At 34.6% G+C, this 23,372-nt stretch overlaps 1 protein-coding gene across 3 annotated transcripts in view; it reads left to right on the forward strand.

The window, feature by feature from the left end:
- Nucleotides 1–23,372, forward strand: part of LOC110108896 (actin-related protein 5) — a 53,903-nt gene extending 30,531 nt beyond the window's left edge. For 2 of the 3 annotated variants that reach the window (XM_020839748.2, XM_028699469.1), the window contains 6 exons: nucleotides 9,078–9,187; nucleotides 9,270–9,360; nucleotides 15,796–16,227; nucleotides 16,455–16,582; nucleotides 16,934–17,261; nucleotides 22,597–23,372. In XM_020839748.2, coding sequence (XP_020695407.1) covers nucleotides 9,078–9,187; nucleotides 9,270–9,360; nucleotides 15,796–16,227; nucleotides 16,455–16,582; nucleotides 16,934–17,261; nucleotides 22,597–23,103 — 1,596 coding nt within the window. In that variant the 3' untranslated portion in view covers nucleotides 23,104–23,372. Of the gene's footprint in view, nucleotides 1–9,077; nucleotides 9,188–9,269; nucleotides 9,361–15,795; nucleotides 16,228–16,454; nucleotides 16,583–16,933; nucleotides 17,262–19,883; nucleotides 20,543–22,596 lie in introns of those variants that run through there. The other variant, XM_020839747.2, reaches the window with a different exon arrangement.

Here is a 23,372-nt window from a genome sequence, read left to right on the forward strand (position 1 = left end):
CATATCTTTTTGCTTTAGTCATGGATGTTCTCACTAGACATTTGCAAGAGGATGTACCTTGGTGTATGCTTGTTGCTAATGCTATTTTTCTTGTTGATAAGACTAGAGAGGGAGTTGAAGGTAAACGTATATTATAGAGGTCAACCTTATAGTCTAAAGGTTTTCGCTTGAATAGATTTAAAACTGAATATAGGGAGTATAATTTTAGTAGCAATAGACCTAGTAAGGGGATTGTGACTTTGGGCGATCAATTCATTAATAAGAGTACACGTTTTAGATATCTTGGTTCTATTGTTCAAAGTGATGGTGAAATAGATGGGGATATTATCAGTAGAATTTAAGTTGGATGGTTGAAGTGGAGGAATGCATCGGGCTTATTGTGCGATAGAAAAGTCCCCCTCAAACTTAAGGGAAAATTCTATAAGATGGTGGTGAGACTTGCAATGCTTTATGGTGCTGAATGTTGGTCATTAAAAGAGAAGCATAATACTAAGTTAAGTGTTGCAGAGATTAGGATTCTTAGGTGGATGAGTGGCTTTACCCGTAGACATAGGATACATAATGAGCATATACATGAAAAGGTTGGAGTAGCTCCAGTGCAAGATAAGATTAGAGAGGTCGCCTTAGATGGATTGGTCACATTAAACAGAGGCCTTCTGATGACCCGGTTAGGAAAATTGAGGTATTAGATTTGACTTATGTTAAGAAAGGTAGAGGTAGACATAAAAAGACTTGGTTAGAAAATATTAGAAATGAACCTTTTTCTATTAGATTTAAATGAGAATATGACTTTTAACAGGACACAATGATGAAAAAGGATTCATGTAGCCGACCCCACATAATGAGACAAAGACTTGTTGTTGTTAAGAGGTTTGGAAATTTACATACGATTAGAATAATATAAGAAAATAAACCTTTTATACTAGGACAACAATATGGATAAAAAAACCAAACAACCCTCAATTGTAGGTGAAATCAACCAAATTGTATCCATCCTAACCCATAACGATGATCTAACGTGGGGAGTATTGTAATGTACTTTCATCGTTCAACCGACATAAGCACTATATGGTCAAAGTTGGTTATAAGCAAATTTTGATTAATTGAAATTTGTTCTAACATGTGATTGTAGCTTAGTTATGTGTTTTAACTCATTCAAATTTTAATACAATAAAATTTCACTTAGCCGCAAAAAGAAGTAACGAGGATGCATAAATGTTTAGTCTTCTTTCAATGGTTGAGATTTGGTTCCACGTTAGCTCTCCTCAGCTTGTAAGAATTTGATTTTGGAAAATGCTATCACTAATACTCCACTAATACATTAGAGTAACAATAACTCTCCTCTTATTAACCATGAATTGTTGGATGATGATCAATTCTTCATTTAATGAGGTATCTCTTGAATCCTTTGTCCCTTATATAAATACTATGCTTCATTATATTTTTAGATAGTGGTTTAGGCTAAGATGTAGCTAAAGTCGAGTAAAAAAAAAATTGATGGTACCATGCATTCAAGTTTTGGGATAGAAGGATGGGTAGCAATGGCATTTGTAAGCAACTTGGGGAATCAAATTAGCCACACTAAATGCTTAACTAATGCTAGTGCCTTGGTAAATCATATGTTTAAGTGTCAATTAGTGGCAAGATCTTATACTAGCATTACCTTCATGCACCCAACTTCGTAGGAGTACTTTTGGATCTCTCTAAGTGTTAACAAACCATCATTAAATTTGTTTCAAGAAAAAAGTCAAAATGGTCCTTTTTTTTATAAGTTAAAATGGTCCCTGAATTATTTGTATGAGGTCACTTTAGTCCTAGTTATCTAATTTGTTCAATTCTCCTCAAATATGATGATCTAAAGTAGTTCGATTGGATTATTTTGAATTAGATGTTAAGTGTTAATTGACTATTTTGGATGAAATTTGATGAGTTATGGCACTAAATTGGACACATTAGATTGTCTAGTACTACAACGAACTCTCATAATTAGCTTAGGGGTTATTTTTGACCTTTTTCTCTTTTATGAACGCTAGCAAGTAAGTCATGTATCTTGTACTAGCAATTCAACAAGGTTTGAGCCTTTTTTGCATCTACTCTGCTTGATTTTATTCGAAAACTACATAGGCATCAATAGACTATGAGTCTTTCATAGCTTTCATAATCATAGATTTGGACAACACCATATCCTCTGAGGCTCCTTCAGCTTCCCACTTTAGCGGCATAAGTACCACTCACTCTCCATAACGCTCAACTTGTATGTGTTATTGTAGCCATCATAGATAGTGCACTTGTCATATTACCACAATGGATTTAACTATTAATGACATGCATCTATTGGAATTACACCACTTCAAACTTCTGAAGCTTCTTACTGATGAAAATTGAATTAAATATCATTTCGTCCATTTTATTTCATTTTCCTTATTCACCCATGATAGCTTGTAAGGCCTAGGATGATCTTGTGTGGCTAGAGTCAATTTTTCCACCATCTTAGTTGTAGCAATGTTCTTATAGCTTTCTCCATTAATGATCATGTTGCACACTTTTCTTTGAACGGTGCATTGTGCATGAAATATTTTGTGGCGTAGGTACTCGAAGCCTTTTTTTTTTCTTTTGATAAAACACTCGATATTGTTCAAATAATACATGTTACATTCGCCTACATCCAATAAGCATTCTCCTTCTGGTTTTGGAGCTTATATTTTGCCATTATTTTCTTTAGTGCTTTTTTGATGAGTGAAATGACTCGTTGATTGGTATAATTTGAAATAATGTCATCAAACCCTAGAAATTAGTCGAGCTTTGTTGGTGTACGTACTTTCCTTTCTATTACTTTTCACTTGTGATCAATTGAATTGTTCTTCGTCTTTTCACAGGATTTTTGGTTATCTTTGTGTTTAAATTGTAATATTGAGTTTTTGAAGGGATTTCAATTGGTTGAGGGTTAAAAATTGGTTGTAAGAAGCAAACTAGGTTGTAACCCTAATTTGTTTAAATCATTATATCAACCTATTTTCCTAAAAAAAAAAATGGGAAAAAACCCATTTCCTATGCAAGTCACATTGGTTTGTTGGTTGAGAGCTTTGACTACCAACCGAGAAGTCTTGGGTTCAAGTCTTGCGCATGTGATGTGTATGTGAGTTTGTCTTAATTGGATTGAATGACCCTCCCCCACCCCCAAACAAAAAAAAAAACTATTTCCTTGAAAGTTTTCAAAGGATGTGAATGAATTATTTTAATTAATGGCAAAGGAGATGTAGTAGTAGTAATAGAGAAATAAAATTGCACAGAATCAAAAAAATTTGATTAAGAATCCATCACCAAAGGATAATATGCTCTTGGCCACCAAGCCTAGAGATTGAAGAACTAGTAATTTTTTTTCAATTGTTCAATTATTTTATTGCCATAGACCTTCTAATCTGCCTATGATGCACTACATCAGTCCACCATTGCTCATTTGTTTTTGAAATTTTTAGAAATTGATGAAGGCATCTTGATGGAATTGAGGGGGAAATATCTTTGTTGCAACTCTTTATTCTTCTTTTTCCATGCCACAACCTTGTGATTATCTTGTGAATTTTTGTTCCTTTTATATTAGTTATGCATGGCTTCTGATTGTGTTGATCAATCGGGTTGTATTGTTGCCTCATACCTCAATTCAGTCTGTTGAGCATGTCTGGGGATTGTAGAGGGTCCTTCTCCTGCTTGGGTTCAAGTGCTTTGCACTCGAAAATGTTTTTCCATACAACGCCCCAGCGTTGTGCTCGAGCACCAAACGTTGCATAGTTTGGTGATTTGGTAAAAAAGATAGAGTTGAGTGTTGCGATTGTCATGCAGGCTGAAATCAAATAATGGGAGCTTCGGTGCTCTCCAACTTGGCGTCACAGTGCTGTGAGACCGACTGGGCAGTTTTCTTTCTTGTTTTTCATCAATAGTTGCGTCCCATGCTCATTGTATTGTATCTTTTTGTATGTTCTAGTGTGAGAATGGTGCAAGGGTGTTGAGATACAAAGAGAGAGTGAGGGAGAAGAGAGATCTATATTATTTTCTCCCAATTTTCATTGTAGATTTCTTAGTGTGGTGTGGCTCCGTGATTTTTCTCCTTTTTCGGATTTTTTCACGTTAAATCCTAGTGTTTTGTTGCATGGTTTTGCATTCCCCCCTTCCCTCACATTTTTAGATATTCCTGTTGATCTTCATATGTGTCATGGTCAAATGCAGCAAATGTGAAGACAACTGACAACTGTTGGCGAGCATGACGTTGTCAAAACCACTCAAACTTCGCCCGATTGTGGAATAGACTGCATTAATACACTCGGAATGCCAAATTTGCCAAAAAGGCACCACTTGCACGGAAATCGAATGATTCAAGAGACAAAAGTAATGGTTGGTGTGATGTTGTGCGAAACTATCCAAAAAACTTCCTATCATAACACAGACAACGTTGTTATATCCAGGACATCAAATTTATCGAAGGGATGACCTCTTATACATGAATTGACCGACAATTGTCAAAATCGACAAACTACGAAAGAAACATTGCGCGACATTGCCCAAATGAAGTTCGTTCGCTAAACAGATTTCGCAGTGCGTCCGGAATGTCGTAAATACTTTGAAATGATAGTAATATTGATAGTGTAAGACCCAATTTATATTGATAGTGTAAGACCCAATTTATACAGGTATGAAAATTAGTGTTTATTTAATGTAGATTTAATGTAATATTAATTGCTTGTTAAAATCTTATATACAGTTAAGTTGATGTTTAATAGATGGATAAGTATTAATAATTATACAACTAATAGATTTAAGTTAAATCATATAAATATTTATATATTAAAAGAATGCTTTCAAAGGGTGTGAGTGAAGGCAGTTATGTGGTGGGCCCTCATTTCCGTTATCCTTAACGTAGGCAACAAGGCAAAATTTGGGCTGTCTGGATAAGGAAGCAGTTAACGCAAGCCACAGTGGAAAAATAGGGAAAATTGAAGATATCAGCAGTGCAGAAATCTCTGTTCATCTATTCGGAGTCATACAGACAGAGGTAGAAAGCCATGTTCCTGGAGTCGGCACAGTAACCAGAAACCTGTAGCTTTGTTTGGTGCTGTTTGGTACAGTTTGCAGAAGTTATAGAAGAAGGAATTCAGCGCATTCAAGGAGGAGAAATCAACACAGTATAGTAAGTAGCAGCCATGGGAAATCTGAGAACGTTTGGCTTTGTGTGTAAGAACAATTTCGGTAAAGAAATTTAGTGATTGTGAAAGAAAGCCGCAAAATATGCATATGGTGTGGGGATTTCGGCTTTGATAGGAAACAAAGAAAAGTGAAGGAAGATTGGGAGGGAAATTGTAGTGAATCGAGGTAAGAATTTTCGGTATATCTGTAGTTGTCTTTTATATTTCTAATAAGTGATAAAAGTTCTAAGTTTATACAATTGTAAGGTTAGAATTCTTTAGATGCATTCATGCAAAGAGAAAGTTTTGGGGTGACCTACAATCGTAGAAGAGTCTGTAGTAAAGAATTGGAGGAAACGACTCGTCAAGGATGTAAGCTATGTAAATTTATTATAATTACAACGATTGTAAATTTTTGAGAAATTACTAAATTCTTGGGATTGTAGTGAGAAGCGAATTTCATTATGAAATTTTTATTAGTCTTTATTTGAATACATGAAAGTATTAATAAATTTCTATTCATAGAAATATATGAGATGGTGTGATATTTGATTCACAACTATGTATGATTACATCTAGGGGTGTCAATTATTAACCCGACCCGACAACCTGACCCGAACCCGACCAAAAAAATCCGGGTTTGGGTCGACCCGTTTAACAAACGGGTCGGGTTCGGGTTTCAATTTTCAACCCATTTAAAAAACAGGTCAGGTCCGGGTCAACCCGGTAACCCGAAACTAACCCGAGCTGACCCGTATACGCCTCTATCCATTTTCATTTTTCCCTCGTGGTCACGTTGCAATGTGGGATCACCTGGCCAGCCGTCCGCCCGTCCACGTCAACATGACCGGCTCCGGCTATCCGCGTCAGGCCTACGACGTCAATCCCGACATCCCGCACGCCTACGCCCGTGTGAGCCGGGAGTTCGCCTGTTCGTGCGTGTGAGCCAGGAGTTCGCCTGTTCGCGCGGACCGAGTGGTCGATCCTGTTCGCGCGGGTAAGCCCAAGTCCGATGTTGTGCGCACCTCCGAGTCTCCGCCTCAGCTGAAGCCTGAAGGAATGCAAATGTTCGGGTTCGCGGGTCGGGTCGGGTCAACCCGGTAACCCGCGCGGGTCGGGTTCGGGTTCGGGTTAAAATATCTGACCTGTTTAACTAAATGGGTCGGGTTTGGGTTAACCCGTTTACAGTCGGGTCAATTCGGGTCAGACCCGAACCCGACCCGTTGACCCGAATTGACACCCCTAATTACATCAGTTTGGTTTTCTTGATAATGGTTGAAAAGTAATGTATATCAACTCATCTTAAGTCATATTTATGAGCACAAACATGTTGGTCAGTCCATGAACCTTTAATGAATTATGAATTATGAATATGTAAAAATTACTTAATATTTATTTAGTAAAGATTGACTATTCTATGTTATGATATATATATTATCAGGTGGGCAAAAGAGACCCAATATGAAACCTGTAATGTGGATGGGGCAAAAGGACCCCAAGGAAAGTTATACCTACATAACAGGTAGGGCAAAAGGGACCCCTAAAGAGGCAAAATGGATCTCTATGAAATTTAATGACGATAATGTCATGTTTACCTGGGCTCCATTAAATATTTTTATGAAAAGATAGCCTAATCTTTTAAAAGACTAAATATTCAGTATCTAACTCGAATCCGACCCGGATTTACAATCGGTCATAATTTGACACTGGACCCGATTCATTTTCCAAATGAGTTCACCTTTACACGAAATTTTTGTTCGGGTTCTCGGGTCGTGTCAAATATTAACACCTCTAATGACTTACAAATTGAGATGCATGATAAACAAGGGAATTGGACAAGGGATTCATTCATACTTCTTTTTCCTATCATATTTTTAATTTAAATTAAAGTTATTATAAAAATACAACTATATATTATATTTAGAACATTCAAAAATTTATAATCATATCTATTCCCATACTTTGCTTTTATTTTTTTTGAATCCACTATAAAACCGGCACCAAATCAGCCCATATCCCGTCACCAGACTAGCATGCAAAAGAAAATAAAACCTAAACTAAATCCTCACCCCACTTCCTATCCACTAAAACCCAACACTCCAGCTTCCTACTGTTCAGCCTCATCTCCTTAAGCCGCACACATCCTTCTCCCATCCAGAGCCCATTACCCACCTCCAACTCTCCCAATCGAGCCTTCACAGGTGCTCCTTCTCTGCTCGATTTGACTCCTGCGCTTCCCTCTGCTGACAATAGACCCCAAAAGCCTCTCCACTCGCATGCACTCCACTCCCCATAGCTCCCAATCACAGCTAATAGCAAAAGCCCCCTTTCTGTTATTATTATTATTTTATTAGTACAAAAAAAAGAAAAAAAATACTATTTTGATCCCTCACCAATCTCGCCAAAACCCTTGTCGCGATCTTATCATCGTCGCCCCGGTTGCTAAGGTATAATGCTTGCAAACTCATAAAACTCCAAAATTTTGTTGGCGTTGCTAGCGCCACGAGCAAACTTTCTATGCGCACTTTTCTTTGCATGGTGAGAGGAAGCTCGTACGCGATGCCTGGGACGAAGAAAGTAAGCCCTATACATGCTTTTCTCAGCATAGCGGGATGAAATTCAATGTCATTTGCATTGTTCCAACGTGGCAGGAAAATTTGTAGCTTCCATGTAGGTACTCCGATGACCCATGCCCGCCTTTCTTTGCGTGGTGGGATTGTAGAACATGGCCACAATGTCACTTTAGACCGACCATGCAAGCCATTCTTGAAGTTACGGGGTGTCGAAAATTGACTTAACCCGTCAACTCGACTAAAAAATTATTGGTTCAGGTTGGACCGTTTAATAAATTGGTTTGGTTCGGCTCAACTCGCCAACCTGGAATTAACCCAATTTTGTCTCGATTGGGCAGATTTAAGGGATTTGTTTTAAGAAGCGCGTGAAATGGGAGAAAGGACCATCGTCACATCAAACGAGCTCCCGTCGTCGTTGATTGAAGGAGGCGAAGTTCACAGTGGTGGATTTGCATGATTTGGCCAAAGAAGCTCGCGAAATCAAAATGGAACATGACTTGACTTCCATCGGAGTTTCAGATCGAATTTACGAGATTTTGCCATAGAAGTGTGCAAAATTTGGAGAAAGAATGTTGGCCATTAAAAGAGAAGTATAATATTAAGTTAAGTGTTGTAGATATGTGGATGCTTAAGTGGATGACTGGCTTTTCTCTTAGAGACAAGTTGCGAAATTAGCATATACGTGAAAATGTTAGAGTAGCTCCAGTGGAAGATAAGTTTAGAGAGAGTCGCCTTAGATGGTTTGGTCACATAAAACGATGGCCTTCTAATGATTCCTTTAAGAAAGTAAATATATTAGATTTGACTTATGTTAAGAAAGGTAGAGGTATATCTAAAAAGACTTGGTTAGAAAATATTAGAAATGATCTTTCTTTTTTAGATTTAATTGAGAATTTGACTCTTAACAGGACACAATGGAGCAAAAGGATTCATATAGCCGACCCCACCTAGTGGGATAAATGCATGATGTTGTTGTTTTTCTCTTCCCTTCCTCCTGTTCTCATGAGCAAGAAAAGATTAGCTGCTCTTTAACGGGCTTATATGTTTTTAACTTTTTATTGAGCTGTAAGAATGAAAAAAGGAAGTTTGTTTGAGATTTATAGTTTCTATTAACAGGCATATTACTGATTCCATGAATAAAACAATGCCCATCATTTTGTTTACCCTCGCTTGAAATATATTTTTTTTCTGGTTCTCTTTATGTTTAGATTACATCCATTTTGAACATTAAGTGCTTATCATTTTCTTTCTTAAAACATCCAATCTTCAGCTGTTTTTTTCTTTTTCACTTGTGTTTGGTTAGACACCTGCTCATTATCGCTATTTTCAGTTTGTAGAAGGGGAACCTGTTTTGGAGGCATGCTGTAGAACAAATGTTGGTGGATATCATGTTACGGACTATTTGAAGCAGCTTCTTTCGTTAAATTACCCCTATCATATGTATATATCTTCCTGATCCCCATTCATTTATTCTTCTTTCAAAGTTGTTGTAAATATTAACAGTTAAATTTTGTTTTAAAAGCTCAAGCATAACATGGGAGAAGGCTGAGGAGCTGAAGCTGGAGCACTGCTATGTTGCTTATGATTATGCTGCAGAATTGCAATTATTTCAGGTTTTTTCAACTTTTTTATTTCTTAATCATTAAGGTCCATATTGTCCATTTTTTTTTGGTATACTGTAGAGAATTGCTATTTGTACACCTTTGTGTTCCAATTGCAGTTCAGTAATTTCTTTGCTTTGTTATTACCTTCCATAAATGTTCAATGGTCTATTTGTACCACACCATGAAAGTTGGGAAAGTTTTTTTCAAATGGGGTTTTCATATGGTTATACATTTGTCACAAGGCCACAGCAAATATGATCAATTTTAACTAATGCCAAATTGTGTCATGGTGGTGAAATTTACCACAGTTGTTGACCACAAATTTTGGGCATCGCATCACTTAATAGTGAGATATACACATTATATGAAGGAATGAAAAAAATGATGGGTATTCAAAGCCTTTTGTTTCTAAAAATGTTTCAAGAGTTTTTAACAAAAAATATAGAATGCTTATGTTGAAGTATTGTGGGACCCACCCACAATTCAATCAATTTTCATTGGGATCCTTAAGCACACAGATTAAGGATTCTAACTATTTGATCAATCCTCTTATGACCTTTAGATTTTGCAATCCGTTTGTCTCTTCTTAGTATTTTAGTCGTTGGTCCCTCTTGGGAAATTTTTTCTTTTTTGTAAAGAACTTTGATTTATTTTCATTGTAAGTATTTTAGAGAAGTATATAAATTCTTCCACACTTTGTGCATAATTAAGTAATAAAATTCAAAGTTTTTTTTTTCTTTTCTATTTTTCTACATGGTATCAAAGTAAAGTTAAGGTTTCTATTTTCCAATCTTTGTTCTTTTTTTTTTCTTTCCCCCTTCTTGTCAAGTTTCTTCCTTCACTTTATTATGACTAATTTCTTTGACTTTACTTTCGAAGAGTCGACTATCATGAATGGCAAAAATCATGCTAAAGAATAACTCTATAAGCTACAAGGCTCATATTGCCTGAAGGAGAGAAGTTATCTAAGCTGATCCTAAATTTTGAAGACCTTTCTAAGAAGAAAGGGAAAGATCTATCTTATAAATCCTCTTTTGGAGCCAAAAGACTCAAATTTTATTTTTTGAGATGAAGAAAATTCTATGATCATGACATGGTTCTGGAATACCGTGATACTTGAAATCAGTTGGTCATATATGTTTCTTTCTACCGCAATAGAACTTTGACGCATTATTAAACAAACGTGCTCAAAATTGAAAGATACTTCCCTCATCAACGAGATCAAAGTTAAGATTTCGACAACAAAGCAGGGTAACATTCATGTTATTGAGTACTTTAATGCAATGATGGTTTATTGGATTGAATTGGATTATTACCAAGATTTCATGTTGATATGTTGAGATGGTGTGGTAATTCTAAGCAATTTAAAGAAATTTGTGGAAAGAGAGAATGTGTGAGTTTATTGCAAAACTCAATATTGACTTTGACCAAACTCGTATCCAAATCCTAAGCAAAGAAAATCTATCATCATTAAATGAAAGGTTTTTTTTTTTCTTTCATAGGAATCGTGGAAGAAAGAATGGTAATGCTCAACGCTCTAGCTTCTTAAACATTTTTCATGACAACCACTAAATCTCAAGATATGAGATTTATTTTTATAAACTCTTACCTTAAAAAAGGGTAAAAGCCATCTTCCAAAGGTAATTTATGATCTAACTATTACAAGAAGAAATGATATATTAAAAAATGTAGGTAATTTCATGGAAAACTCTCAGGTTATGGTGTCTTGTTGAAGTAGGACTCAATTTAGAAATAGATGAACTTGGGAACTTCCTCAACATGCTTGAAAAATCAAAATAATATGACTTTTAACTCATATTTTTTCAGTTTCTAAATAATTTCTCACATCGATTCTAGATCAAAGAGCCACGAATCACATGACCAATCTTGACAATGTTTTTTAAACATATAAATATTGGCCCAACAATAAAAAATTAAAAAGTCTGATGGTTCTCTAATAATTGTTGTAGGTCAAGTAGATTTTTTAATTTCCTCCACGTTTGTCCTCATTAATGTGTTGCATGTTACTCATTTTACCGTAAATCTTCTATCAATTCATAAATGACTGAAGACCAAAATTGTAAAACAACTTTTTGGTTAATTATTATATATTCTAGGACTTCACTATTAATAAGACATTTGTTTGACAAGTTATAAAGAAGGATGTGTTATATTTTTTTTTTAAGATGAAAATCACTTATGTTGTTCCTTCATTTTCACCCTTAATATAGAAGTTAGTTGGAAACATCATTATAGGCTAGGGTATTGCTCTTTCAAAATCCTAAAGTGTATATTTTCTTCCCTTTTGTTTTAATGTAAATGTGAAAATATTTTGTTGTGAAACTTGTGAAAAAATTTATGTTGAAATAACATTTTTTATTAGATTTAAATGAGAATTTGACTCTTAACATAACACAATGGAGAAAAGAATTCATGTAGCCCGACCCCACATAGTGGAATAAAAGCTTGTTGTTGTTGTACTTATGATTTGCCAAACATTACCATGTCTTTTTTTTAAAGTAGTTTTAAATCCTCGACTATTTTTTTTTTTAATTATTCACTCATTTAGGGATTTTTCAAAATCTTAAGATTTTTGAAATATAAGATTTGTCACCTTCATTGATAATTGTGTTCGGATGACATTAGTATATCTTATCAAATAGAAATTTGATGTTAGCATTATTCTCCCCAATTTTATTGTCAAGATACAAAAATAATTTAATTCTAATTTTAAGCTATGTCAGTTTAATAATACTCATGATTATTTTAGTCACTCATTATTATTTTTCTCCAAAAAGAATGTTTCATCCCCAATAAAAGAGTGGTAGGAAAAAAATCACCCTTTCTTAGAAGTCATCATGACAATTCTCTTCCATAATCAAGTGCCAAAAAGATATCGGAGAAAATATGTCACAATTGTCTCATACATAATCAATACAATATTCTCAAGAGTGATTTGCTTCAAAGTTATATAAATTATTTGATTGAATTCTTCTAAATAAATAACTTCCTCTCAAAAATTTCTTAAAAATCTTTTGGTGCCTTTCATATGTCGAGATTCACAAACAACACAGGAGTAAACTTAATCTTAGTGCTCTCAAATGTATCTTTTTTTGGGTATTCATTGACTTAAAAGAGTATATGTTCTCACTCTACCACCCAAAAACAAAATTACTTTTGAAAGCTGTCGCATTTGATGAGATGCAAAGTTTTTCAGTCAAACCCACATTCATGGAGAGAACTCCCAACTAAAAGATAAACTTGATAAAATCTCTCTTTTTCATTTTGACATTCCTATAGTACAAATTCTATTAAATTCAAACATTGTACCCCTTCAAGTTTGTACAAAATAGTATAAGCTCAGCCACAATCTTTAACAAGCTCTAAACTCAGGATTATTTTCAGGTAACAATGATCAATCCATCACTACACATTCTTCTTTGTATCCTATCTCTCATTACACGTCTTTTCAAAATTATATTATTCTCATAAAGTCTTTTTTACAAATATCAGCTCTAATTTTATTACATCATCACAAATATTATTTGAGACATTTGAAAATAAGAATTGAAAGGATATCATGATATAAGAGATAAATGCTCTGAAAAAATCATATTTAGGAGATTGTTGAACTATCAAAAAGGAAGAAAATTGTATGATTTAAATGATTTTGTTTGTAAAATATAAAGTAGATAGAAGCTTAGAATGATATAAATTGAGATTGGTAGCCAAAAGATATACTCAATCCTATGAAATTGACTATCAATAAGAATAATATTTTTCTTATTTTCGCTTGCAGGCAATCATGGATAGTCTATGTAGTTTGATGTAAATAATGCTTTCTTATATGGGAATGTTGAAAAAGTCTATATAGATCCATCATCGGAATTTGATAGTTTTCTCACAAAGAATAAAGTGTGCAAATTAAAAAAAAACTCTCTATAACCTTAAACAATCTCCGAGAGCATGCTTTGGTAGATTTACCAAAGTAATGAATAAAGAGTAAAAGTCCAAAATAGTCCCCCGATTATTAGTATTTGCTCAATTTAATCTCAGACTTTCATAATGCCTCAATTTAGTCCCCCGACTATTAGAAAATGTCTCAATTTGTTCTCAAGGCTAAAAGTAATAGCTAAAGTTAACCTCAATAGTTAAATGAGAGGAGATTTTGGATATTAAAGGTGTATGTGAGATTATATTATTATTTATATATATTTCTTCATTTGTCATATTAAAATAAATAAAAAAATCATAATATAAGTTAATCACAATTATTAATTATTAACTTTTGTTATTTAGTTGGTTAACTTCTATTATGATTTTGGTATTTATTTTAATATGATAAATATAAAAATATAAAAAATTATATAATTTCATATGCACCATAATACCAAAAAAGAATGTTGGGGTTAATTTTTGACTGTTACTTTTGGCCATGGACCAAATTGTTACATTTTCAATTAATTAGAGGACTAAATTGGATCATCATAAAAGTTTGGGACTGAATTGTACATTTATTAATGGTTGGGGGACTATTGTAGTCATTTACTCGATGAATGAAGCTAGATAAACATATAGTTGAGGATATCATATACTCTTCATAAATCACATAACTGGTGGTAAAATCTCAATACTTATTATATATATATATATATATAATATATATATATATATATATATATATATAGAGAGAGAGAGAGAGAGAGAGAGGAAATCTCATAATATGGAGGAGCAAGAAGTAATCTGTTATTTCAAGATCTAATGTTAAAATTAATTTAGAGCCATTGCCCAATGAATCTTAGCTATGAATCAAAATTATTTTAGAAAACTTTGAAATCAAATGGGAATGGTTAGTGAAGATATACTATGACAATAAGTCTTTTATTAGCATTATACATTATTCATGACAATATGACTGTACCAAATATGTGGAGTGGATATATATTTTATGAAAAGGAAATTAGAAAGTGGATTGATTTGCACTCCATATGTACTAATTGGAAATAAACTTGTTAATATTCTCACCAAAAGGCTCTATATCCCACATTCAAACAAAAACATTTTGTAAGCAAACTTTGGATGTTAGACTTATACCATTCAATTTGAAGGAGAGAGTTGGAAGATCATGAGACCCACAAGTCTACTTTGTTAGGGATCGTTGAGCACACGGATTAAGGGTTCTAACTGTTAGATCGATTCTCTTCTGACTCTTATTGTAATTGGTGTGCATCCTCTTCCTACTCTAGCTACTGATCTCTGTTGGGGACTTTTTTCCTTTTTTTTTTTTTTGACTTTTTTTTTTTTTTTTTTTTGTAAATTGTTTTGATTTAGAGATATCTATAAATATTTCTACACTTCAAGCAATAAAGTTCAAAATAGTTTTTTTATTGCTTTTCTACAATTTATGTAGCTAGAATCTTGGTATGTGAGGTTGAACGGATGATTTTGACTTATGTGGTTCTCTGTATGTGGTTGTGATTTACATATTTTCTATAAAGAATTTGAAATGGGCTTAAGATTACTTCAGTTATTGCTCCAAAATTGCTGCTTTAGCTGCAGAAAAAAAACTTAACAAAAGATAATGGCTTCTGAAGCTTGAAACTGTGATTTGATGTCGAGGGAATTTTTGATATTTGGTTGGCTAGAAAACATTGAGCTATCCATTAATATTTTCTTTTTGTTTCCTAGAGGCCTTTGACTTGTTGGATATTGATCTTCTAGCCAAGGCGGGTTAGTGCCTAGGGTACTATAAATGTGATTTACAAACTTATGTGATTCATATATGTTTCTCTTTCTTGGTTGGAATTTTCTACTTAAAAATTTAACATAATTCACTTTATTCATGGATCTTCATCAATCATTGTCATAATTATCAGTAACTTTATCACAACTATTGATGTTGGCTTTATGATTTCTTATTCTCCATTCATTGCCTTTAAGTGCCGAGGAAACTTCAACGTGAATTAGTTTATTTTTCTGTTGTGAACAAAGTATAGGTATCATGCAGTTCATTTATCGTACAGCCTAATTAATTTCTCCCTAACTAGCACCTCAACTCACGAGTTAACCTATTGTTTATTTTCTTTGAAGTCGAGCTTTGGTTTGCTCTTTTTCTTATAGCACCGGTGGGATAAGCTGCCATCTTTTTTGTGACTTGCTTCAGGATTGGATATGATGTTAAAGCTCTGTGGAATCTTTTTAACTGGATTAATTTCTTAATTTTAATGCTTATTGTGCTGCTCAACCTTATGCCACCAGCCTATATAGTGATGTTCATGTGTTTGCATTTTATTAATGAAATGTTTAAACTATCACATTAAATAATAACATGGTGCACTTGTTATGTTAGAAATTGTTTAAGGGGCAACTCCTTTAATCTCTAAGATCTGCATCTATATGCTATTCTTTTGTTCCCCGTTGATGACATTATTACTCTCACTGCAGAAAGGGACCAAAGAAGCTGAAGAGAAAACCAGGTGCTGGCAGCTTCCTTGGATTCCTCCTTCCCAAGAGGATGCACCATCGGAAGAAGAACTTGCAAGAAAGGCAGCTTTGAAAGAAAAACAAGGTCAACGATTGCGAGATATAGCTGCTGCAAAGAAGTTTACTAGAATATCAGAACTTGAACATAAGTTGCATGGCCTGGAAGATTTAGTGCAGCAGCTGGATGAGGTGGAGGATGAAGAGATGTATTCTATTCTATCTGTCACTGATTACAATTCCAAACAAGAGATTGAATCTGCTGTACATAGAGTAACACAATCCCTTCGGAAAGCTAGGGGCGAGCCGTGTGAGAGTGAGGAGAAGGTAGATGCTTCATTGTCTGAGAAATATCCTCTTATCAGTATTCCTGACGACATGTTAACTCCTGAGCAGGTATAAGGGAGTCTAGACCCATTCATTTTTCTTATTTTCCTACTAAAATCATATTTGTTTGAAATTTCTTCTGCGTTTTGTTTATAACCATTTCTGAATGCGGGATACCTATTGTACTTTGCTAAAGATTTTGTGTATTTGTATTTTTTGAAGTTAAGATGTTATATGCCATGTTATCTCGTACTTTTTTGTGTGACCGTGTTTTCTTGTCTTTTTTATGTTTGCAGCTCAAAGAAAAGAAAAAGCAGATATTTCTGAAGACAACATCGGAGGGCAGACTGCGAGCCAAGCAGAAAAAATTTAAAGAAGAATTGCTGCGTGAGAAACAAAATCAAGAAGATGAAGAAAAACGCCTGTAAGATGAGATCCTCTTCCAATAATGCTTATTTCTGAAAACTTACAGATGTAATGAACAAAAATATCCTTCCATAGAATGTTTTTTTTTTATGAGAATTGAAACCATATGTAATGAATAGTTCGAGTCTGTTTTTGTGGACTGAAATCCCCATCTTCTGCACATTTATCTATTTGATTAATCAGCTTCTACTCTTCATTTAGTACTTTTATTATGGGGGTTAGCTTTTCGTTCTGCATGATTCTTTTTATTGATGTTAACATGCTTTTCATGCGGATGCCATAGCTTCCATGTAATTGGCGGAAATGACATTTTCATGTTTAATTCCAATATCTGATCTTTATGTTTCAGAGAGAATCCAGAGCTTTATCTTGAACAGACACGGGTCAAATATAGAGAGCTTTGTGAGAGAGTTGACCAACGGAAACGTCTAAAGACAAATGGAAATGGTAATTCATCTGGTGGTGTTGGCCGTGGTGAGCGCTTGAATTCTGTGCAGAAGGAGCGAATGCGACTCTTGACAACTGCAGCATTTGATCGAGGAAAGGGTGAGGACACTTTTGGAGCTAGAGATGAAGACTGGCAGCTTTACAAACTGATGAGCAGAGATAACGATGATGATGATGATAGTCTTGATGAGGATGAGACGGAACTATCTCGTGTAACAACTAGGCTCCAGGTTAGTTTTGTGCAAAAACTGATATTATTCATGTTTTGTGGTCTAACTGCTGGTTAGTGGTCATGCTATTATCTTATAATACTGAAGTTGTATGGGTCCTAGTATATTTGAATTTCATACAGCTTCTTGTCATTTGAGAAATGTCCTATTTTAGTTCATTTAAGCAGCTGGATGCAGTCAATTCAAGTTAAATGGTAATTGTCTAGCATTGATGAGAACTGCTCTCTTTAGGTTTAGGAGAATTTTCCACGACTATCAAAAAGGCTTCCAGATATTTTACTTGAAGAGTATCTCTGGTTGCATTTCTTTCTCTGCGTCTCTTGGAAACTATCCTGATCTTGTTTGTTTTTTTTCTTTGTTATATCCCATCAAAACTAGAAGGGAAAAACTGTACATTTTTGTGAGAAAGCTTGCCCTGGCCTACTTTTTATTTTAATGTTCTTCTTGTTTTGTTCCAATTTCTTGACAGGTGAATTTGCTAAACTGATTTTGTTGAAATTGACCATTAGTTCTAGTCTTCTAGGAATCTACAACCTCTTCTCTTTATCTAGGGATTAGATTTTACCTTAGTTTTATAGGTTTAATTTCTCGACTTCCTAAATACGAAAAAATGGGAATAGCTGACCGACTATGTTTTGTAGATTAGAGCTGTGGGCACAAAGATAACATTGACACACTTGTGTGGCAGAAATTCAAAAAATAAGATAAATGTGATAAAATTATGTAGGATGGAGTGCAAAATGGTTCTATTCAAGAGGCTGTGGGAATAGCATCAATTGAAAATAGTTTCTGTTCTATCTACCACTGTTTACTATTCTAGGCACGAGATTGAATTTAATTTGTTGTAATCATATGTACAACTTGGATCTATAGAAAAAACTCAACTGACCGCACAAAGTATTTCATTCATCAATGTCAATAATTGATTAAAAGAGTATTCATTATTAGTTCATTTGCAATCATGCAATGCCATCCTTAAATCAGTTTTCTTTTATTTTTTCATTCTATTCACTCATCTCTGAAATTATACTGATTAAATCAAGACTTCATTTTCTCCCATCAATCTTATCATTGCTCTGTCAACATTTTGTCACAGCCCAACTTGACCTCATATAATCTCGCATTTTATCAAATCGCACCAAAATCAAGTCGGACATAGAAGATTGTTAATCATTCAATCCATAATTCTAGCAATAATCCACAAAATATGCTAGCGACTAACTTATCCCAAGGAAATATGTTAGACCGGTTCACAATGAACCAGTCCAGCTCCAGCTGGCCCAAAGGGGGCCGGCTCACGTGGTTTATAGGATGCGGAAGCCTCCGCCTCCTCTGCCTTGTCTGCTTAATGGGGCGGGCCCCATTATTTCAAATAAATGAAAAATTCAAACGGAGTGGGCGGCTAGAGTTTGGGAGAGAAATTAAATTAGGAAAGATCTTGTATTAAAGTTGATGAAAGGGATTAGGGGAGATTATGTATTGGTTTTAGGGTTTCTTGGTGTTTTGGCTCTAGACTCTCTTGTCTAGAGATTTGGGAGAGGCGATCCTCCTCTCGAATCGAGGATCATCTGTATCTTTGCTTTATGTTCGTTTGCTTTGTTTCCCTTATTGCAACCAATTGTTGGGGGCTGTTTTCGCCCAGATTTTGTTTCAGTCTCGCTGTTTTTCTCCAATTAGTGATAGGTTTGCTTGTGAACTCGAGTATTTCCCTTAGGGTTTCTTACGAACTCTATGTAGTTCCTATCAAAATCTCAGCAGAACAAGGTCCAACTAATTTCTCATCATAAAATTTTACATGTCATATGCCATCTGTACACCTTAAGATACACAATAATGTACTCAATTACATGACTCGGTTGTACTTCAATCAATAACCATCTCTCTTTTCAGGTAGTCATTCAATTCATCTCTCCTCAGCCCCAATCATTAAGTTTCCTTTGACATTTCTAAATGAATGAATATAAAATTAGTAGTAAGACAAAATCTAAGAGATTATTTGGAAATCTTTTTTTGTTTTTTATTTTTATTTTATTTTGTTTATATTTTAGCATAAAATTAAATATATTTGATATCTTGAAAGCATTAATTTTTTCTGTTGAATATCAAAACTAGTTGATTTAAACATTGGTGGTGATGATCATCGGCATGGCAACAGTGGTCCGCCAACAAACAGTGACCGCAACGGGTGAGTTAATGATGGCGACGGCCAGCAATGTAGTTGTCCTTAAAAGTACTCTAAATGCCTCAAAATTGTTTTTACGACTTTAAAAACAACGGGTTATATTTTTAATAATAAAAGATGAAAATAGTTAAAAATACATTAAATAAATATGTTTTCTAAAAACAGAAATAAAAAATAAAAAATAAAAGTGATCCCATACAAGCTCTAATGAAAAGAATTCAATATTCATGAATCATGACCATAGCATCAAAGGATGAGCCGAAACGAAATATTGACATTTTAGCGATGTTATTTTCCCAATTAGCAGTCTGCTACAATGTTTCAGTTCTACATGGATAGTTTTTTGAAAAAAAATTGAGCTTCATTACTCCTTTCATTGAAATGCAAACTTTCAGATCTGCGTGGTTTATCTGATATGTCTATCTTTCTATTATGTGCAGGAGATTGACCCAGAATTTGTTGCAAAATCTGACTTGGCGGCACTCCAAGGAACCCTTGAGTTTACTCGGCTCCGGCCGCTAACTGCTGAGGATTTCAAGATTAACCTCGGCATTGAACGTTTTCGTTGTCCTGAAATACTGTTTCAACCCAGTATGGTCGGAGTTGATCAAGCTGGTCTTGATGAGATGACTGGTGTTTCTCTCAGGAGGCTCTCCTCAAAGGATGATGCGGTCAAGAACAGAATGTGCAATTCCATTATCGTCCTTGGCGGCAGCTCACTCTTCCCAGGTCTGGACTCTCGATTGGAAGCAGGGATTCGGCAAATCCGGCCGTATCTTTCCCCTCTTAAAGTGGTAAGGTCGTTGAATCCAGTTTTAGATGCCTGGAGAGGTGCAGCTGCTTATGCTACTTCCATGCAATTCTCTACTCAGACATTCAGCATTCAAGATTATTATGAGAAAGGTGAATCTGGCCTAAAGCAATACCAGATCAAGTATAGCTTATGATTGATATTTGAATACTGTTTCTTGGTTGGTACAACCATTTTACTTTGCTTTTTTGTTGGTATTATTTATTTCAGAAAACAAAATAGATTGTAGCTGTATTACACTGCTATTTTAGTTTAATTTTCACATGAATTGATTCTGCTTTGCTTTCAGTTTAACCTTCCAGACACGATAAGCTAAACTCTAGGTTTAATCTTACCCTACTGTGCTCTTCGGAAATTTGACTTTGTGTAATATGTAATATAAGATAGATGCAACATTTGAAAATCTTATATATTTCATCTTGCTATGTATTAGAATTATATCGAAATAATCTAATTTGTTTGGATTACATGTATTTATGAGTGCACAGTGATTATTTTAAATGTGATGGCATCTTTTTTTATGGCTATGTTCCTTAAAATTATATATAAGCATGAGTGATGTATCCTTCTTTTATATCTTTACCAGAAAACTTAGCATTTATATCAATCTTTACCTCAGACTTCATAAACTATATTTGTTATTTTTTACATCAATAAATTTGTCAACTGTATGATTTGAAACTAAATTAAAGCATTTATATCTGATAAGCTATCAAAATCAGCATGCAGACATCTCAGCTCTCTTCTCCACTGCTTCACCCAGTCTGGCAAATTGGTACTGTTGGCAGCTTTCTTAGACTTCATCTCCACCATTGATTATCACTCTCCTGATGTATCACCGTTGGAAACCACTTATGGCTGCAACTTGTACTTCAACCTTAATTTTATTGATTCATTTGCAATCATGCCATGCCATCCTTAAATCAGTTCTCTTTTTTTTTTTTCATTCTATTCACTCATCTCTATAATTATACTGATTAAACCAAGGCTTCATTTTCTCCCATCAATCTTATCATTGCTCTGTAGAAGATAAGATTAGAGAGAGTCGCCTTAGATGGTTTGGTCACATAAAAAGGCGGCCTTCTGATGACCCGGTTAGGAGAGTAGAGGTATTAGATTTGACTTGTGTTAAGAAAGGTAGGGGTAGACCTAAAAAGACTTGGTTAGAAAATATTAGGAATGACCTTTCTTTATTAGATTTAAACGAGAATTTGACTTTTAATAGGACACAATGGAGAAAAAGGATTCATGTAGCCGACCCCACGTAGTGGGATAAAGGCTTGATGTTGTTGTTACTGTTGTAATCTTATCATTGCTCTGTCAACATTTTGTCACAGCCCAACCTGACCTCGTATAATCTCGCATTTTATTTATTCACACCAAAATCTGGTCGGACAAAGAAGAGTGTTAATCATTCAATCCATAATTCTAACAATCATCCACAAAATACGCTAGCGACTAACTTATCCCAAGGAAATCTCAGCAGAACAAGGTCCAACTAATTTGTCATCATAAAATTTTACATGTCATATGCCATCTGTACACCTTAAGATACACAATAATGTACTCAATTACATGACTCGATTGCACTTCAATCAATAACCATCTCTCTTTTCAGGTAATCATTCAATTTATATCTCCTCAGCCCCAATCATTAAGTTTACTTTGACATTTCTGAATAAATGAACATAAAATTAGTAGTAAGACAAAATCTAAGAGATTATTTGGAAATCTTTTTTGTTTTTTATTTTTATTTTATTTTGCTTATATTTTAGCATAAAATTTAATATATTTGATATCTTAAAAACATATCTTTTTTGTGTTGAATTTTAAAATTAGTTGATTTAAACATTGGTGGTGATGGTCATCGTCACGGCAACAAGTCGTGACCGCAACCGGTGAGTTGATGATGGTGACGGACAGCAATGTAGTTATTCTTAAGAGTACTCTAAATACCTCAAAATTGTTTTTATGACTTTAAAAACAACGCGTTATATTTTTAATAATAAAAAATAAAAATAGTTAAAAATACATCAAATAAATATGTTTTCTAAAAACAGAAATAAAAAATAAAAAATAAAAGTGATCCCATACATGCTCTAATGAAAAGAATTCAATATTCGTGAATCATGACCATTGCATCAAAGGATGAGCTGAAACGAAATATTGACATTTTAGCGATGTTATTTTCCTAATTAGTAGTTTGCTACAATGTTTCAGTTCTACATGGATAATTTTTTGAAAAAATTTTGCGCTTCACTACTCCTTTACCTATTCATTGAACTGCAAACTATCAGATCTGCCTGGTTTATCTGATATGTCTATCTTTCTACTATGTGCAGGAGATTGACCCCGAATTTGTTGCAAAATCTGACTTGGCGGCGCTCCAAGGAACCCTTGAGTTTACTCGGCTCCGGCCGCTAACTGCTGAGGATTTCAAGATTAACCTCGGCATTGAGCGTTTTCGTTGTCCTGAAATACTGTTTCAACCCAGTATGGTCGGAGTTGATCAAGCTGGTCTTGATGAGATGACTGGTGTTTCTCTCAGGAGGCTCTCCTCAAAGGATGATGCGGTCAAGAACAGAATGTGCAATTCCATTGTCGTCCTTGGCGGCAGCTCTCTCTTCCCAGGTCTGGACTCTCGATTGGAAGCAGGGATTCGGCAAATCCGGCCGTATCTTTCCCCTCTTAAAGTGGTAAGGTCGTTGAATCCAGTTTTAGATGCCTGGAGAGGTGCAGCTGCTTATGCTACTTCCATGCAATTCTCTACTCAGACATTCAGCATTCAAGATTATTATGAGAAAGGTGAATCTGGCCTAAAGCAATACCAGATCAAGTATAGCTTATGATTGATATTTGAATACTGTTTCTTGGTTGGTACAACCATTTTACTTTGTTTTTTTGTTGGTATTATTTATTTCAGAAAACAAAATAGATTGTAGCTGTATTACACTGCTATTTTAGTTTAATTTTCACATGAATTGATTCTGCTTTGCTTTCAGTTTAACCTTCCAGACACGATAAGCTAAACTCTAGGTTTAATCTTACCCTACTGTGCTCTTCGGAAATTTGACTTTGTGTAATATGTAATATAAGATAGATGCAACATTTGAAAATC

Source organism: Dendrobium catenatum, unplaced genomic scaffold, assembly GCF_001605985.2.
Source record: "Dendrobium catenatum unplaced genomic scaffold, ASM160598v2 fragScaff_scaffold_1297, whole genome shotgun sequence".
Lineage (NCBI taxonomy): Eukaryota > Viridiplantae > Streptophyta > Magnoliopsida > Asparagales > Orchidaceae > Dendrobium > Dendrobium catenatum.